Source organism: Anabrus simplex, chromosome 13 (genome assembly GCF_040414725.1).
Source record: "Anabrus simplex isolate iqAnaSimp1 chromosome 13, ASM4041472v1, whole genome shotgun sequence".
Taxonomy (NCBI): Eukaryota; Metazoa; Arthropoda; class Insecta; order Orthoptera; family Tettigoniidae; genus Anabrus; species Anabrus simplex.
Genome location: NC_090277.1, coordinates 50223539 through 50240460, shown reverse-complemented (window position 1 = coordinate 50240460; position 16922 = coordinate 50223539). Strand labels below are relative to the sequence as shown.

The following is a 16922-nucleotide window of genomic DNA, read 5'->3' as shown; positions in this document are numbered from 1 at the left end:
TACGAAGATCAAAAATAACTTGAAGTCGCAGACGAATAGATTTGTAGTAGAAAGCCGCCAGCTCCTGGTGATCAGCGCGGCACATTCAAGGTCATGCGCTGCGGTCGAACGCCAAAGTAGAGTGGAGAATGTTTTGAAGGTCCAGAATTTGTCACGGTTGCGGGAAATATATTTTTATATATTTATATATTTTTATATATATTTATATATTTTTATATTTATATATATTTTTATATATTTATATATACGTACTTAACTTCCCGCAACCGTGACAAATTCTGGACCTTCAAAACATTCTCCACTCTACTTTGGCGTTCGACCGCAGCGCATGACCTTGAATGTGCCGCGCTGATCACCAGGAGCTGGCGGCTTTCTACTACAAATCTATTCGTCTGCGACTTCAAGTTATTTTTGATCTTCGTATATTAGTTGATAGTGTTGTGACTTTGTGCATGACAGAATGTGGTGTCGTGTCTTTGTGCCTATCAGAGTGTGAAACTGACCTCCAATACTCATAAACATTCTACATGTTTTTACGGCTGATGATGACCTGGACTAAGGTCGAAACCGGTCCCATTTAAATAAGAATGTAATTACTACATTTCTTTCTTTTAAGTATTGAATAGGTTGAACCTCCTTTTCAATTATTTAATTTTTAACATCAATAATTTCAATACGGAACAATGAAATTTTTATCTTTAAATGATCTGATGTCATCTGCTCTCTTCCTGTCTTTCCTTGTCAAACCCAGCATTGACCTTTCCATGCCTCTCTGCGCTGTCCTAAGTTTCCCTTTCGTAAATTCGTTCAGTGTCCAGGTCTCACAGCCGTAAGTCAGCACAGGTAGAATGCACTGATCATAAACTTCACGCAGAGCCAGAATGTGGTCCATTGTGCTAAAGCTGCTGCGGAATCCTGCTTGTTCAACTGGCTGGGCTGAGTCAAGAGTAGAGCTGATTCTGTGTAACAATATCTTCATAAAAAGTTTCTACAAAACAGAGAACAAGCTTATAGGGCGATAGTTTTGGATATTGTGAATACTTCCTTTTTTTATGCAATAATACTATCTTTGCTTTATTCAATGATGCTGGGATTGAAGCATTGTGTAAAACAAGAAGTGAAGATTTTAGCCAAGTGGTTTACTGTTTCATCACCTGTAAGCTTCAGAAAATCAACAGCAAGATCATCATCACCGGCAACAGTTCCTTTCTTCATGTTTTCTATATCATATCTGACTTCCAAAAGAAGTATATCTGGAACTTTAGTTACACTTATTAGGTCAGGTGCTATCGAAATTTCCTTTGTTTTACTATATAGACTGCTATAAAAGTCTCTAATAAAATTCAAAATCTCCTCCTTTTCAGTAATTCGACCATTGTCTCCATCAAGTGCTATGATCTGTTCCTTGGCTGATGTAGTGATGGCAAAACTTTTCATAATATCGATATATCGGTATTAAAATATCGATGTCATTGATATATCGGTCGTCAAAATATCGATATATCGCCGATACATCCGTTTTTAAGATATTGGTGCTATTATCCATTATGTAAGTCTAATATTTAACACAATGATCAAAGGATTCATTAGATTTAATAAGTCTTGACACAGATCACTACAATGACATTATAAAAACATTTACTGCCGAAAGATGTTATGATACATAGAAAAACAGTATTTGCAAGATGTCTAGTAATGAGCTAATAACTTCACCGAAAAGTCATATGAAAAAACTACAAGCGTATAATTTGTGTACGAAGTACATCCAATAATTATCAGAGCTTTATAAAATAATAAAGTATTTTCTTCTCAATTTCTTCCTCAGCAATGCAATTCCATTTGTTCGTGAGAAATCATGATGACGGCCGGAGGACTATTTCGAATACCTCTTACGTAAGTCATTTAGAAAAAGCAGCTTGGATAACAGTTTGCCACCTAATCGATTTCTGTTTGCCGTGATGGTTGTTACCGGCCTTTGAAAAAGGAGCTGAGACAGAGGTCGCTGCGATGCTCAAGTATTGCCTAGCTAACGTGTAAGGTGGTGGTGATTATTGTTTTAAGAGGAAGTACAACTAGGCAACCATCCTTTATATAACACTAATCAGAGAGAAAAAAAGTGAAGGGGTCCGACATTTCGAAATATGAAGATATCGGCCAAAGGAAGACAAGGGCCACGAAGGGCGTGAAAATGAAAGACTCCCTAGCCCTCGCAAACCTAATAGCGTCGGGGTCGGAAAAGAACAAGTGTTGACCAAGGGAGGTCGGACAGGATAGATGAAAGTGAGGAGCCTGGTACAGGTAAGTGGAAGCAGCTAATGTGTAAAGCTTAGGACAAACTTGTTTCGGGTCTCCCCACAACTCTAGCGGATTCGCCCTGTGATTTACTCTCACAAGCGTTGACAAGTAGACTTATCTCTGACTGTAACTCCAAGCAAGGTATGCACAAGGAACGAGTTGTGATATTATCACTGTATTCACCAAAGTGAATTGAGAAATGACAATTCAAATTTCGCAACTGTAGCATGCACATATTGAAAGGGCCTGAAAAAGAATCACATCGTAGCCAAAAGGATTATATTAGAAAGAAATCTCGATATATTGGACACAAAATATCAATATCGACAATATATCGGACCTCAAAATATCGATGTCAATATATGGACATTTCCCTCTCAAAATATCAATATTTCCGATATATCGATATTCGTTCGCCATCTCTAGTAATGTAACGATTCTAGAGTTTTTGAGGTGAACATCTTCACTGAACAACCCTGTATAATTATTTTTTTATCAAGAATAAACAGGTAATTCTAGTCAGACTCCTTGGCTGAATGGTCAGAGTTGAGGCCTTCCATTCAGAGGGTCGCGGATTTTAATTGCGTCTGATTAATTCTTCTTGCTCGGGGACTGGGTGTTTGTAATTGTCCCAACACTCTCCTCTTCATGTTCAGACAACACACTACACTACCAACCGCCACAGAAACACACAATAGTGATTACATCCTTCCAGATAACGTTGACGTCAGGAAGAGCATCGGGCCGTAAAACAGGGTCAGATCCACAGGACTGGGAAAAGCGATGGAAGAAGAAGAAGATACAGTTAATGCTAGAATTATACTTTTCATACTTCCTGGATTCTTTTACGATATCACATACAATAATATTCAACGTACAAGTGGCCGTGCAGTTCGGGGCGCGCAGCTGTGAGCTTGCATTCGGGAGATAGTGGGTTCGAACCCTACTGTCGACAGTCTTGAAGATGGTTTCCCGTGGTTTCCGATGTTCACACTAGGGTCGCTGTACCTTCATTAAGGCCACAACCGCTTCCTTCCCATCCTATCCCTTCCCTATACATCGTCACCATAGGACCTATCTGTGTCGGTGCGACGTAAAGCGAATTCTAATTGTAACAGTTTTTATGAAGATTGGTTTGTGTATTTCGAGATAGATTAAGGATACTGTAGAGTCAGAGTTTCAATTATATGGGAGGTAATGACTACGCCGGGCTGAATAGCTCAGTGATAAAGCGTTCTGAGCTCGATTTGGTAGGTTCGAACCCGGCGCAGTCCAGTTGTATTTGAAGATGCTCAGGTGTCAGCCTCGTGTCGGTAGATTTGGTGGTCCGTAAATGAACTCCTGTGGGAAAAAATAAACTCCAGCTCCCTGGCGTATCCGAAAACCATAGAAATAGTTAGCGGGACGTAAAATTATTATTATTAATAATAATGTTATTTGCTTTACGTCCCACTAACCACTTTTTGCGAATTTCGGAGACGCCGAGGTACCGGAATTTAGTCCCGTAGGAGTTCTTTTACGTGCCAGTAAATCTACCGACACGAGGCTGACGTATTTGAGCACCTTCAAATACCACCGGACTGAGCCAGGATCGAACCTACCGAGTTGGGGTCAGAAGGCCAGTGCCTCAACCGCCTGAACCACTCAGCCCGGCGTTATTATTATTATTATTATTATTATTATTATTATTATTATTATTATTATTATTATTATTATTATTATTATTATTAATTTTCGTTTCCTCAATCTACGGAAAGTGTTAAAAACAGCTGTTAAAACTTCAGCATTTTATCTGAAGACGTTCTAGGGATACTCCCCTTTGAACATCACAGGAAACTGCTAGTAGCATGGCTTAGCTACTAAACGTAAGGTCGGTAGATGCAGAGTGGGACTCGGCCCTCAAGTAGCCACTACTGGTCCATGGTCCGACAGCTCTGCACTCCGACCGGTCAAGCGAACAGAGGAGGAGTGGCAACGGCTCTACCGTGGGTCTACGCCTCTGCATTCGGGAGACGGGACAGGGCTGGACCTCACGGCTGGCTCCAACCGTCGGCTGTCCTGAGAATTGTTTTCCGTGGTTTTCCATTCTCCTGCACTAAGGCGAATGTCGGGACAGTTCTTAGTATAGGCCACGGCCGCTAAGCCTCTCACCTCCGTGCATCTCCTTGACCGTAACAAATCTCCCAGCCTGAGAGGCGGCGTCACCGTCTAGGAGTTCCGCCTCCTCCTTCAGGGGTGGAATGAAAACATTTAGTAGTAGTAGTAGTAGTAGCTAAACATAATTTGTGGCTCAACACATCCACCATTTAGGCTATATATCAAACACCTAATATCAATGTTGTCATTGATGCTTTCACGGCCGGAACTGATAGACATGACACTGTATAGCCTTTTGCGCTTATGCCGTGTCAAGAAAATGAGGTGAAATTCTTTACGTTTCGCAGAGAACTGTGCTCTGCGTCATCAGAAGAAAATCTTGACTGTCCACGAGAAAGGCTTCTTAAACAATGACTTTTATTTAATTTACAGTAGACGTTATAACAGAAGTGGAAATGGTATGTTCATTCATCACCAGATGGCTCCCCGCACGTGGCACAGCGTTAGCGCTCGAAGCGGAAGCTGACCGAACCATCAGAGTCAGTCTAAGAGGATCACATAACATGACGTGTACGTAAAATATGACATTGACAGGTGTATTACCTACGTAATACTGGAAGAAGCTTTCAAAGTGTTATTCTAATTTTATTTTTTTATTGTGATTGTGTTTTTATTCTTATGTGCTGTTTTACTTCAAGACTTTATTCACAACGAGGATAAGTTACCCCATGTAACTCCAGATGAACACATAAATAACTACAACTAAACTACGACTCATATTTTACTCATAAGCGTATTATATAAACAAGTCTGAGATATGCCAATTTCAGTGTATTATTGGTGATTGTATTGCATGTAATATTATATTTGTACCATATTGTGATTAAGGCTGAAGATTACCTGAATAACAGGGTCGAAACTAGCCCCAGTATTTATTAAAGATAATTAGACTTTATTTAAGTGGTATTGAATTGGTGGACTTTCCTTTCCCCTTCTTCCTTAGTGATCATTCGTCAATACGGACCACATTGAAATGTATTACTTATGAGTAGGTTCAGAAGTCTTAACATTGACAATATATCACATTTAACATATCTAAAAACTATCTTAGTTCATAAAAAATGAGACAGAATAATACATTAATGTTGATTGATTCACTTGAAGTCTTCTGAAGTTATTACTGCTAATACATAGTGAAGATTACTCATCCATATCTCTTGTTTCATTCATGAGTATGTGTGGTGTTGAATGCATTCAGTTTAATGCTCTGCGTTGGGAAAGTAATAGATTCATTGTCGAGTGTGAGCCATAATTTACTTGAGAATGTCCTCTTCTGTTCCAGATTGCCAATCGATCGTCATTGGAAGCTCTCCCACCATGAAAACTTCTCTCGGATGCGTCTTAAACTCTGTCCCAATTTTAAATTCGATCCACATACTGATGCCAGCAATCTCCGAGATAATGCAGGTGAGTTTCTTTATTTTGCATGTTCCAGGTACTATATTTTATTAAAGTGATCATTCTACTGTTGTTTTATAAGGTTTTTCCAGGGTCTAATAAATAGGTTACAAAGATAATAGCGGAAATGCATAGCTTTCAGACGTGACAGCGCCACGAATACTTCAACTGTCGTCTGATACTAGTCTATTGGTTGCTATGTCATAATACATACACTAGACATCTCGAAATTTTTTTTTTTTTTTTTTAATGAAAACATTGCTTTTAAGTGTTAAAGGAATTATGGAATAGCTCCTCAAGGACAAAATGTTTGATCTGGAATTCTGACGTTTTATTAGTCACGAGTAGTGTAAATATGTAGTGGCAAAATTGATAGAACGCAGAAGCCTCTGCGGGTCAGGCGTCAGCGCGCCGGCTTCTCACCGCTGCATACCGTGGTTCAAATCCCGTTCACTCCATGTGAGATTTGTGCTGGACAAAGCGGAGGTAGGACAGTTCTTTCTCCGGGTACTCCGGTTTTCTCTGCCATCTTTCATTCCAGCAACACTCTCCAATATCATTTCATTTCATTAATCATTCATAAATTAGAGCCCCAGAGGAGTAGTGCGATAGGCTTCGGCAGCCGGCACATTTTCTTATCCTCACCGCTGGATGGGGGCTTCATTCATTCCATTCCTGACCCGGTCAATATTGATAGAACGCAATATTCAATTAACTAACAAGTACAATTGCATTACATTTCTTCAGTGTAGTCACCTGCAATGTGTATTACCTTTTGCCAAATGTCGGGAAGCCGTTGGCAAGGCGTTGTTCTCTGTTGATGATAGCGACGGAATGCCCTACTGCGCGGAGTACAGATGCCACGTCAGAAAATCAGCGACCTTCCTTCAACTTCGGAAACAAGTCGAAATCAAAGGACTCATGTCTGGTGAGTACGGAAGATATTCCAAGGCCTTCTAATGCCACCGTTGCAATAAGAGCTTGACACTGTCTCGCAATAAACGTGGACGTTCGCGCAGCATCGCCGGACGCATATGAGGCTCCAGAAATCGGCAATAGTAGTCACTGTTGATGGTTTGTCCCTCAGGTACAACATGCGTATTCGTATGCCACAATCAGTATAAGCTTCACCCGACTGTGTTCCTGTCGAAATTTATGTGGACGTGGCTCACCTGGGAGACGCCACTCATTCGATTGACGCTTTAATTCAGGCTGATGCCCACGTCTCATCAATGACGACAATACGCTGGAGAAATGCGTCTCCTTCGTTGCGGTATCTGCCTAAGTTAGGGCCTCTCAGGGTGCATGCACCAGTGCTTTGCGCTGTGCACGGTGCAAAAGACGACTTCGCTTGGTTGACCAGAGTGCAGACCCCTACTCTTCGATTTGGAGCAATAGCGCTCTCTCTCTCTCTCTCTCTCTCTCTCTCTCTCTCTCTCTCTACGCCTGTCTCCATCTCCCTCCGTAGCGCTCCAAATCCTATCCGAGCTTAGCAGAGTAGCCCAGAGATGAAGCGTTGGTCCGAGCCGAGCCGAGCCGAGTGGGACCGATGCACTGTACATAGGACCTCTGCGCCTCAGTTTACACGCGTGAGATTTTGAGCGTTTGAGAGGCCCTGGTCCAGGTGGATGCCAGCCAGTGCATACCGGTGCCATTTGTACACATCGTTGAGTTGATGTGGAACCCAACGGGGGGCCATTTTCTTCATGTTAAGATATTTCGTCAGTATGTGTCACACCGTTTAATGACTGAGACCAGTCTCTACGGATAATTCCCGGACAATCCATCGATGGTCTATTGAAACGCGACCACTCACGATGTCAATCTAATCTTAAGGAATGGACGGCCGCAGTGCAAATCCACAGTCTCATTCCGACCCGAACGAAACGCCTTGATTCATTGTGCAACCGGTAATTCAATCTCACCAAACGCTTCACATAATCCTCAATAACATTCCGATGCATTTTTGCCACGGGCAACCTCAATTTTAATCCACGAACGCTGATAACGTTTTGAAAACATGCTTTAGAGTGGTGAAATTGACACTCTTCACTTCAACGCCACACAGCAACAACACTCCCGACTGGATGCCCGATCTCCTGCGAGTGTCTGGACTACTTTGCCACTACTCTATTTACAGCCCTCGTGTGTAAAAAAAAAAATTCATTTTAGGCCTCTAGCTATACTAAAAAGCACTTAAACTTATATGTGTTAATGCCAGCAATTTTAAAACAAGACATGAAAAGTGACAAAAGTAACTTGCATATGTTATATTCTGCAAATTTAAGATTAGACCTAAAAAATAACAATTATAGGCTATTGTATTTACATTTAATTCACTTAACCCTGCATACTTTTCTTTGTAATTAGACATAGAGATTAGGTATGTACCAGTGGCGTGCGGTGAACATATTCGTTACCCCAGCAGCAAAAACTTTTTTTAATATGTAAAAGCAGTCGTAGCCCCACTACACTCTCTAAAGTCAACATTACTATTTTATAAGGCTGCCTTTTTCGTGGAAAGGTCTACCTGAGAAAGGTCTTTCAAGAATATTTTCAACCACACACTCGCACATATTTCCAAACTGATATACATGGCAGTGACAACACCATCATAACTTAATCTATGGTAGATTTGAAACAATGTAATTGCAGTTTCACCCTGTGATAGTGCCGTGCAGTCATGGTTTTCACACAAATACACTGGGACTTACTATTTATTTTTAATTAAAAATGTCTAATCTAAACTGAATCAGCAAAATTTAACTGGTATTTTACCGTCACCGAAGTTTTATAGCTTCACTCGTTTCACTTCAACGACAAACGAGGGAAAATATTTGCCACAGAACTCGCGAAACCTCCATCTATACCCCAGGAAGAACACTACAAAAATTCACTATATACCACCATCACAGACAACCAGATACAACATTATTTTACTTCGTGCGTAGCTCTGTGTTCGTGCTGAGCAACCTAAATATTTTTCTGCGGCTATCGGAAAACATACTCTGCACGTGCCTTCAATAAATTGCACGAAAAAACTGTATACATGCCGAAATCCAGGAATGAAATATATTCTTCGATATTACAATTGATTTCATAAACTGGCTCCATTTTTATTAGCAAGTGGCTATACTGTTAAAATGTTTAATTTTTTTCTTGTAGTCTCTAGTGTGTAGCACTGAACACCTCGAGTGTTAAGTGTTAAAACTAACATACTTTACCCAAGCTAGCTGGCCTGTCGCCGTGAATTGCTGTCGGGGGAGGGCCCTCAGCCCCGCCCCGCTCCCAGTACAAGGAAACTTTAAGTGCATGCGTCAACCAAGCGACTTAAATTTCGCCGAGGGTAGCTCATTTCGCGCCGGCAAGGAAACCGAGCTCGCTGGAGAAGCTGGACTGCGGTAGTGGGAGCGGATTGTCGAGACAGCTGTACGTGGCTTGGCTTAGATGTTCGCAGTTTTTTAAGCTTTATAAAAAGCGTTATAAGGAATAATAAGAAAATGGTAATACAAAGTTATTGCTGGGGTGGATGGGGTTCACTGCACGCCACTGGTATGTACAATGACAACTATCCAAATACCATAATGATACAAAAACACGCCATATTATATCCATCAACATAACTGCTGTTCAAATGTTCTTTTGAATATATCGTCTGCTGCTTGCTTCTAATAAAATTAATCTTCTCCGTGAGTACATAACTTTCCACTGTCGTAAAATCAAGTAAAGTTTCTATTAAAGCTGAAATTATGTAAGCATATGGAAATACAACCCAAACCCAGCTTTTCAACTCATACTTACAGTACACTTATTTTTTGAAATATGCGAAATGAAAATTCAAATTTCGTAATTGTAGCATGCCAAAAAAACGGGCTGAATGGGAATCAAATCGTAGCCAAAAATTTTAAATTAGACATAAATATCGATATATTGGGAACAAAATATCGATATCGACAATATATCGGACCTCAAAATATCGATGTCGATATATGGATATTTCCACCTCAAAATATCGATATTTCTGATATATCGATATTCGTTTGTCATCTCTACTACCAACTCAAGTTGACGAGTCGGGCAGGGAGAGCGAGACGAGACACCGAGGCCATCGTTACATGCCTCGTAAAAGAGGCGAGTGAGGGAACCCGAGTGATTTCTATGTGCGCAGAGTTTACTCGAATCTACGTTATGACTGTGCGGGTTGCACATTTGAGGCACTGAAACGAAGACAATTGATCACATACTTGTTAAATTAACACTGGCTGGCAGGTGAAGAAAACATTAATAAATAAGGAAAAAGAAATACTGAGTTCTTCTCAAACGTAAACTAAATAATAGTCTCAACCCTTTGTATAGAAAACTAATTATGTATATAAAATTTTTGTATCATTAAAATGTGTACACAAAACACAGTACGTCCAGCAACATGGTCGCTACCCGCAACTGATATCTCACCTTCCGTAGTATTAAGTAATAAGTTATATCTTGTTTATATTGAGACCAATCATTCTATGTTACAGACTGTCTATAATTTTTAAGTGTTTTAGATGTTTAATTGTCTAATTTTTATATCATTTCTTTATCTCAGTGTATTGCACATTCATTCTCTATTTGTCTTTCTTATGCACCTCACTCTATTCTCTGTATATTTTCTTTCTTTCTGCAGCCAACACAAAAAGAAACAGTGGTGGTATGTATTGTGTTACTGGCGACTGATGCATGGTGAATGATGTCAGTGAACAGCTTCGCTTTAATGCGATGTCATCTAAAATAATCCCCCAATGAAATGAAATCTATATTTCATACGAGGCACATCCAATAAGTAAGATATCAGTAGGTCCCAGGATTATTATTTTTGATAATGGTTTTTCATTAAATGGAGTAAACTAAATTACACGTTTAATTATTATTATTATTATTATTATTAATAATAATAATAATAATAATAATAATAATAATAATAATAATAATAATAATCTCTTGGAAGACATCGTTCGATATGGAGTGCCGAGAGGACTTATTTCCGCTCCTTAAAACTCCGACTAACCCTGCCGTGATCTTGGCATCTTGAGATCGGTATTTACGATTGATCCACAGAAGGAGCTTGCGTTTTTTGTTTTGTTTTTGGCTAGTGGCTTTACGTCGCACCGACACAGATAGGTTTTATGGCAACGATGGGATAGGAAAGGCCTAGGAGTTAGAAGTGGCCGTGGCCTTAAAATGTTGCAAACTTTGGACTGTGAAGACTTGGGGGTAAGGAGGCGAACTGCTCGACTAGACGGAATGCTTCGAGCTGTCAGTGAAGTGATTGGCCTGGAATGACATTAGTAGATTTATTTTTTTATTTTTTTATTTATTTATTTATTTATTTATTTATTTATTTATTTATTTATTTATTTATTTATTTATTTATTTATTTATTTATTTATTTATTTATCAGCCTGGGGAGGCCACAACCCGCTTTGCAGCATCGATAACACTGATGGCCTTGCACTGGAATGGCTAGGAATTAAGCCAGCAACTTGTCCGTCCGCGCTGTGAAGTGGCTATGCGTACCTTCCAGGCGTTCTAAATGGCGATACGAACGGACCGGTGTCTATGGGATAGTACAGACTTAGGAACAACTGTGATTTGAGCAGATAGTCTGTACAGTGACAGTAGGCCAAAAATCGGAATATATCAGCCAACAGTGCTTCACAGTCTTATGTTTATAGACCTTCTTACTTCATGGATGTGCCTCAAAACGTCACGAGCAATACCGTAAACTAGGGTCACTTCGTTACACAGCATAATTTTCCCAAAACAGAATTGCTGATTTTCTATCTCACCAGTAGATTGCAGCACACTATACTATTTCAGTTCGTCACCATTATCTTGTCAAAAATGCGATCCAGTTGACTAAAAGATTTGAAACTCAGGAAAATTATGCTGTGTGGCTAATTCACCAACCCTCACACAAGATTAATTAACGCAAGTTTACGGTATGGTTGTCACTAGCATGTCCCTAACAATGTTTGGAAGTAAAACATTAAAAATAAATAGTTATAATAGAACATCTGACCGGCATTCTAGATTTCCAAAAAGTTTTACCGTATGGTTATAACTCGCATGATACGAACAGTGCTAAGAATGAAAATAACAAAAGTAAACACATAAATAGTTCTAGAAGAACACCTGATTGGCATTCAGAAGAAAAAGGTATTCATAATTTGTAATTATACAAAAGTTTAAAATGTCATATAAATTCTAATACAGTACAGTAAACGAGTCTTTCATAATGTTACAGCCAAAAATACTCTACTTGATTTTCTCTGATGCTGTCATTTCGTGATGGGGAATACAAACCTGGAAGCTACTCTTCGAAGCTCCCTTCACTACCCACGCATGGTCTGAGTCTGAAAATAACTTCTTTCTCTTCGTTGACATGAACTGCTTGCTGGTTGTACTGTTCCATTTACAGAGGAGTCATTGACTATCGCGTAGGGTGGAGTTACGTGTCCTTCAAGCGACGGTACATTTTAGGCTGTGATGTAAGGTATGGATGGGTGGCCGGACAGTGTTACCTAGCAACCTTGCAGGCGGTCATCTGAAATATTAGGAATCCGTTGATGAATGGCCAGGACCGAGAGACATACAAGACATTCATGACCATTTGAGTTTCCCATACGTAAATTTGACACCAGTTCCCTCACGTTTCTGCTGATGCAAACTATATCGGTTCCACAACATCTGCGATCTTCCGGCGTACAGTGCACCACTTCTTAGTGGACCTATTGACAACCGCATTCTGTGATGATCACAGTCCCACAGCAACTTCCCTTTAGAATATTTTCCAAGCACATAGTCTAGCGGATAGAGTTCTTCACAAACAATGTTGTATCGCTGAGATTTAACAGACATTGGACCACTGAGAGCACATTAATGGCCAAGTGCACGAACCTCGTTTACCCTAACCAGAGTTTAAGATTGTTTAAATGAAACTGCGGAGGATCATTCGTAATTATTATTTAAATCCCTGATTATTGTCGGTTAAAGTTGAACAGTCAAGTTCGAGTAGTTACCAAACATAAACAGTGATTAGCAGTCAAGGTAAAATGGCTGCCAGATTTGGAGATGATTTTGAAGATGAACTGTTATATCTGGAATATCTGGAGCAGAATGGAAATGAGCGCGAATGTATAATAGTGAAGAGAGGTGATCCTTTTGAAGAACTTACTGGTATGAAATATGTAGAAAGGTTTGGTTACCTAAAGAAACAGTTTCATTTCTTCCGAAAACAATGCAAAATAACCTACAATTTCCAACGCGGAGAAATCATCATGTTTCTGCTATCAACAGACTGCTCACTAGATTGAGGTATTACGCCACTCGTTCCTTTAACAATTGTAGGTGGTACAACTAATATGCACAGAACAGCAGCAGCTCCAATTAAACACGACGTGAATAATATTATAGCTTCTGCAATTATGCCAAAATATCGGTTCCAAATTCTGAAAAATTGGACGACATTCTTCTCTTTTCTTCTTCCATGTTTCTAGTAAGAACTGTCAGCAAAGAAGAAATGAATATTCCTCCTCCTAGCAAAAGAAACACGAAATCAGCGAAACGCGTTCACTGTTCTTCGCTAAGGCACGCGAATGTTTAATTCTACTGCCAACTAAACATGCTGAACTAAACATTGATTAAGAATGGTGCTCCATGCTTCCTTCTAACGGGTCCTTAAATTTAAACCATGTTTATGTACACACTGGTTAGCCGAATCTTAATCAAGATTGGTGCGCTTGGCCATAAGCGTTATATGTTGTTCACTCGCGATTTGCTCTTTAGATATCGATCGTAAAGTTACATATTTCTCTTCCTCTATGAGGAGGTTTGCACCATACTTCATAGGATCACGCACTTTAGGCTTTCGTTCCAGCTTCGCATTTCCTATCTTTTTCGTGGGCATTCTACATCTCGTCTTCCTTCCGACTTGCACTGCAAAGCAATTCTGGGTAGTCATGAAGCTTTGAAATACATCGAAGCGCAAAGGAAAACTGGTTTGCGGATTTCTGAGAAAGGCTCATCTAATTCCATCGTGCATACATCTTCTTTATGCAGGGTGAAGCCGAACTCCACTGACAAACGTTCGAAAGTTGTTCAGGGATAACTTCTGAGTATACTGGTATCAGGGACCCGTGGTATCCGGTGCCCCGTTATAAAGTAATAATTTAAATACGATTTATTTCGTTTGTTATCCCAATCATCCATGTTTCTATGAAAATACCTTCACAACAGTGAAAAAGCCTGCATTTTTCCTTTAAAAGGTGATTTATTAAAGTTCCGTTTCTTTGGATTCCGGCACGTTAAAGAACTCCTGCGAGACAACATTCCGACACTCCGGCGTTTTCCAAGAACTAGCATTTACTATTTTCAGTGCAATGCAGGTACAAAACTGACTAGGGGCAACAAACCAAACGAAATGCAATTACCGTATTTACGCGAATAATCCCCGTACCCTAATTTTAGGAAGGCTCATTTTGAAAAAAATTAAATGCCAACATTAACGCAAATAAAACCCGCACCCCAATTTCGTACCTCAATTTTTTTAATATGCGGGAATTATTCGCGTAAATACGGTTCTCTGTAACGAGCCACTGGAGACCACGCATTTCTTATACCAATGCATGGTGTCCCAAAAACACACCGACAACGCTTAGTATGTTGTGCGGGAAGGCAAACAGATCCGCTTTCAAGAAGGAACACACATCCAGAAACGCACGGCTTGGACGCTGTAGCGCATCGAAGTGTGAGATGGGTGTGCGTTCCGCATGTCGTCAATAAACCCAATATAAGTAGCACATCGGGCTCATTGCAAACAAGGTTCGAACTGTGCATCTGCTACGTCATTGCAGAGCCTACATCGGCGGTGCTAAGCCTTCCATACATGACCCAATACGTGCGGTTGTCTTTGAAAATTTTCAGTCGCTCTGTCGACTCGAGCAATAAGATCCTCCGCTGATGTTATAGCAGTGTCATACATCATGGAACTGTCCGGCTTCTCTTAGTCGTCTCTCGATGGACACGAACATGGAATGATGTGCGGTACGTCTGTTTGGAAAACGTTCCGCATACAATCTTGCAGCAGCTCTACCATTGCAATCCGCTTTGCCGTATGCAAGCACCATGACAGTCATTTCCGCTGCTGTGAATTGGTACATGTCACACTGCTGTTAATATTGTTACTGCACTGGCAGACTACAGTACACAAGTAACGCAGTAGGATGCGCGTCAAGGACTGTGTGGAAGAATGTAGCGTATGCACACGAATGTTATTAGGCTGAAGTCGTCCATCCGCAGTACAGAGATGGCTAAAGGATTGCATACCTTCCGTATTAAGACACCAAATCGAAACAAACTGTCACAACCGTTCTCAGACTTCGACGATCTCCAGCGCCCAAACCGTGCATTTCCGGACAGGCGCTCCTTCTTGAAAACCGATCAGTCCGCCATCCCGCACAACATACTAAGCCTTGTCGGTGTTTTTGGGGACAGCCTGTATATTCAGTAGGTATTCCTGAACAACCTCCACCGAGCTCGATAGCTGCAGTCGCTTAAGTGCGACAAGTATCCAGTAATCGGGAGATAGTGAGTTCGAGCCCCACTGTCGGCAGCCCTGAAGATGGTTTTCCGTGGTTTCCCATTTTCACACCAGGCAAATGCTGGGGCTGTACCTTAATTAAGGCCACGGCCGCTTCCTTCCAATTCCTAGGCCTTTCCTCACCCATCGTCGCCATAAGACCTATCTGTGTCGGTGCGACGTAAAGCAAAATAGCAACAAACAAAAAATGAACAACCTCCAAAGTTTGTCGGTGGGGTTCGGCTTCACTGTTATGCCTTTCAGCATTCAGTCTGCAAGCCTTAGAGAATTTACTAATCGCCTCTACAATCCTCTATTTGTAACTAGTTCTCTGGCCCAATTTAATTCCATGTCTCTTATCTTCAAATAATTAGAAACTGAGTCTAACCATCGGCGTCCTGGTCTTTTTCTACTTATCTTACCCTCTATGACTGCGTCCGTTATTATCCTAGGTAAGCTGTCTTCCTCAATTTGCCTCACATGACCCACCACCAAAGCTGGTTTATGCGTACAGCTTCAACCACGGCGTTAATTATTAACTTGGTCTTTATCTCCTCATTCCGAGTATCCCCATATCTTTGTACCAGCCATCATTCTCGCTACTTCCACGTCTTATGAATAAGATATCCTGGGTTCACTTAGTTTTCACTTCCGTACAGCAATGACCGGGCGAGTTGGCCGTGCGCGTAGAGGCGCGCGGCTGTGAGCTTGCATCCGGGAGATAGTAGGTTCGAATCCCACTATCGGCAGCCCTGAAAATGGTTTTCCGTGGTTTCCCATTTTCACACCAGGCAAATGCTGGGGCTGTACCTTAATTAAGGCCACGGCCGCTTCCTTCCAACTCCTAGGCCTTTCCCATCCCATCGTCGCCATAAGACCTATCTGTGTCGGTGCGACGTAAAGCCCCTAGCAAAAAAAAACGTACAGCAATGGTGGTCTGAAAGCAGACCGGTGTAAGGTTAGTTTCATCCGGGAACTGACTTCTGTCCTACAGAATACTATTGATCGCCCCTAAGAGCTCACTGCATTAGCTTTGCTACATCTTGATTCACTTCCTGGAAGAATGAAAATCCACAGCCTGTTTCTATACTGCTAATAATAAGAGTTGGCATCTGACATTTCTTAGAGGGAGGTCCGTTTACTGCCTGCCGAGGCGGGATAAAGGGAGTGGCTGTGTGGTTGCCATGGAAACGAGGGTGGGGCGCCTGCGGTTGCCATGGAGATAAAACTTCAGGGCAGCTCGTCTTGCTGGGAGTTGCCAAACCTGTCACTGTCACTGATAAGAACCTGATTGTTTGTATAAGAGTGATCGCAAATGGGACGACACCGCCTGGCCAGGTAGTCTACGACAGATCACAGCGGTCAGAATGAAGGAGGGAACAAGTGAGCCGGAAGCGAGGGGTAAGAGCAAGTAGAAAGGAATGCTGGAATGTGGCAACATCGTGAAATGGCA

General features: G+C 41.1%; 1 protein-coding gene across 1 annotated transcript in view; it reads left to right on the top strand.

The window, feature by feature from the left end:
• The first annotated feature begins 1858 nt into the window (after window positions 1-1858).
• The window catches only part of LOC136884791 (neurobeachin-like protein 1), a 128465-nt gene continuing 113401 nt past the window's right edge, over window positions 1859-16922 (top strand). Inside the window, exons 1-3 of the mRNA XM_068230034.1 lie at window positions 1859-1893; window positions 5735-5887; window positions 6603-6613. Coding sequence (XP_068086135.1) covers window positions 1859-1893; window positions 5735-5887; window positions 6603-6613 — 199 coding nt within the window. The remainder of the gene's footprint in view (window positions 1894-5734; window positions 5888-6602; window positions 6614-16922) is intronic.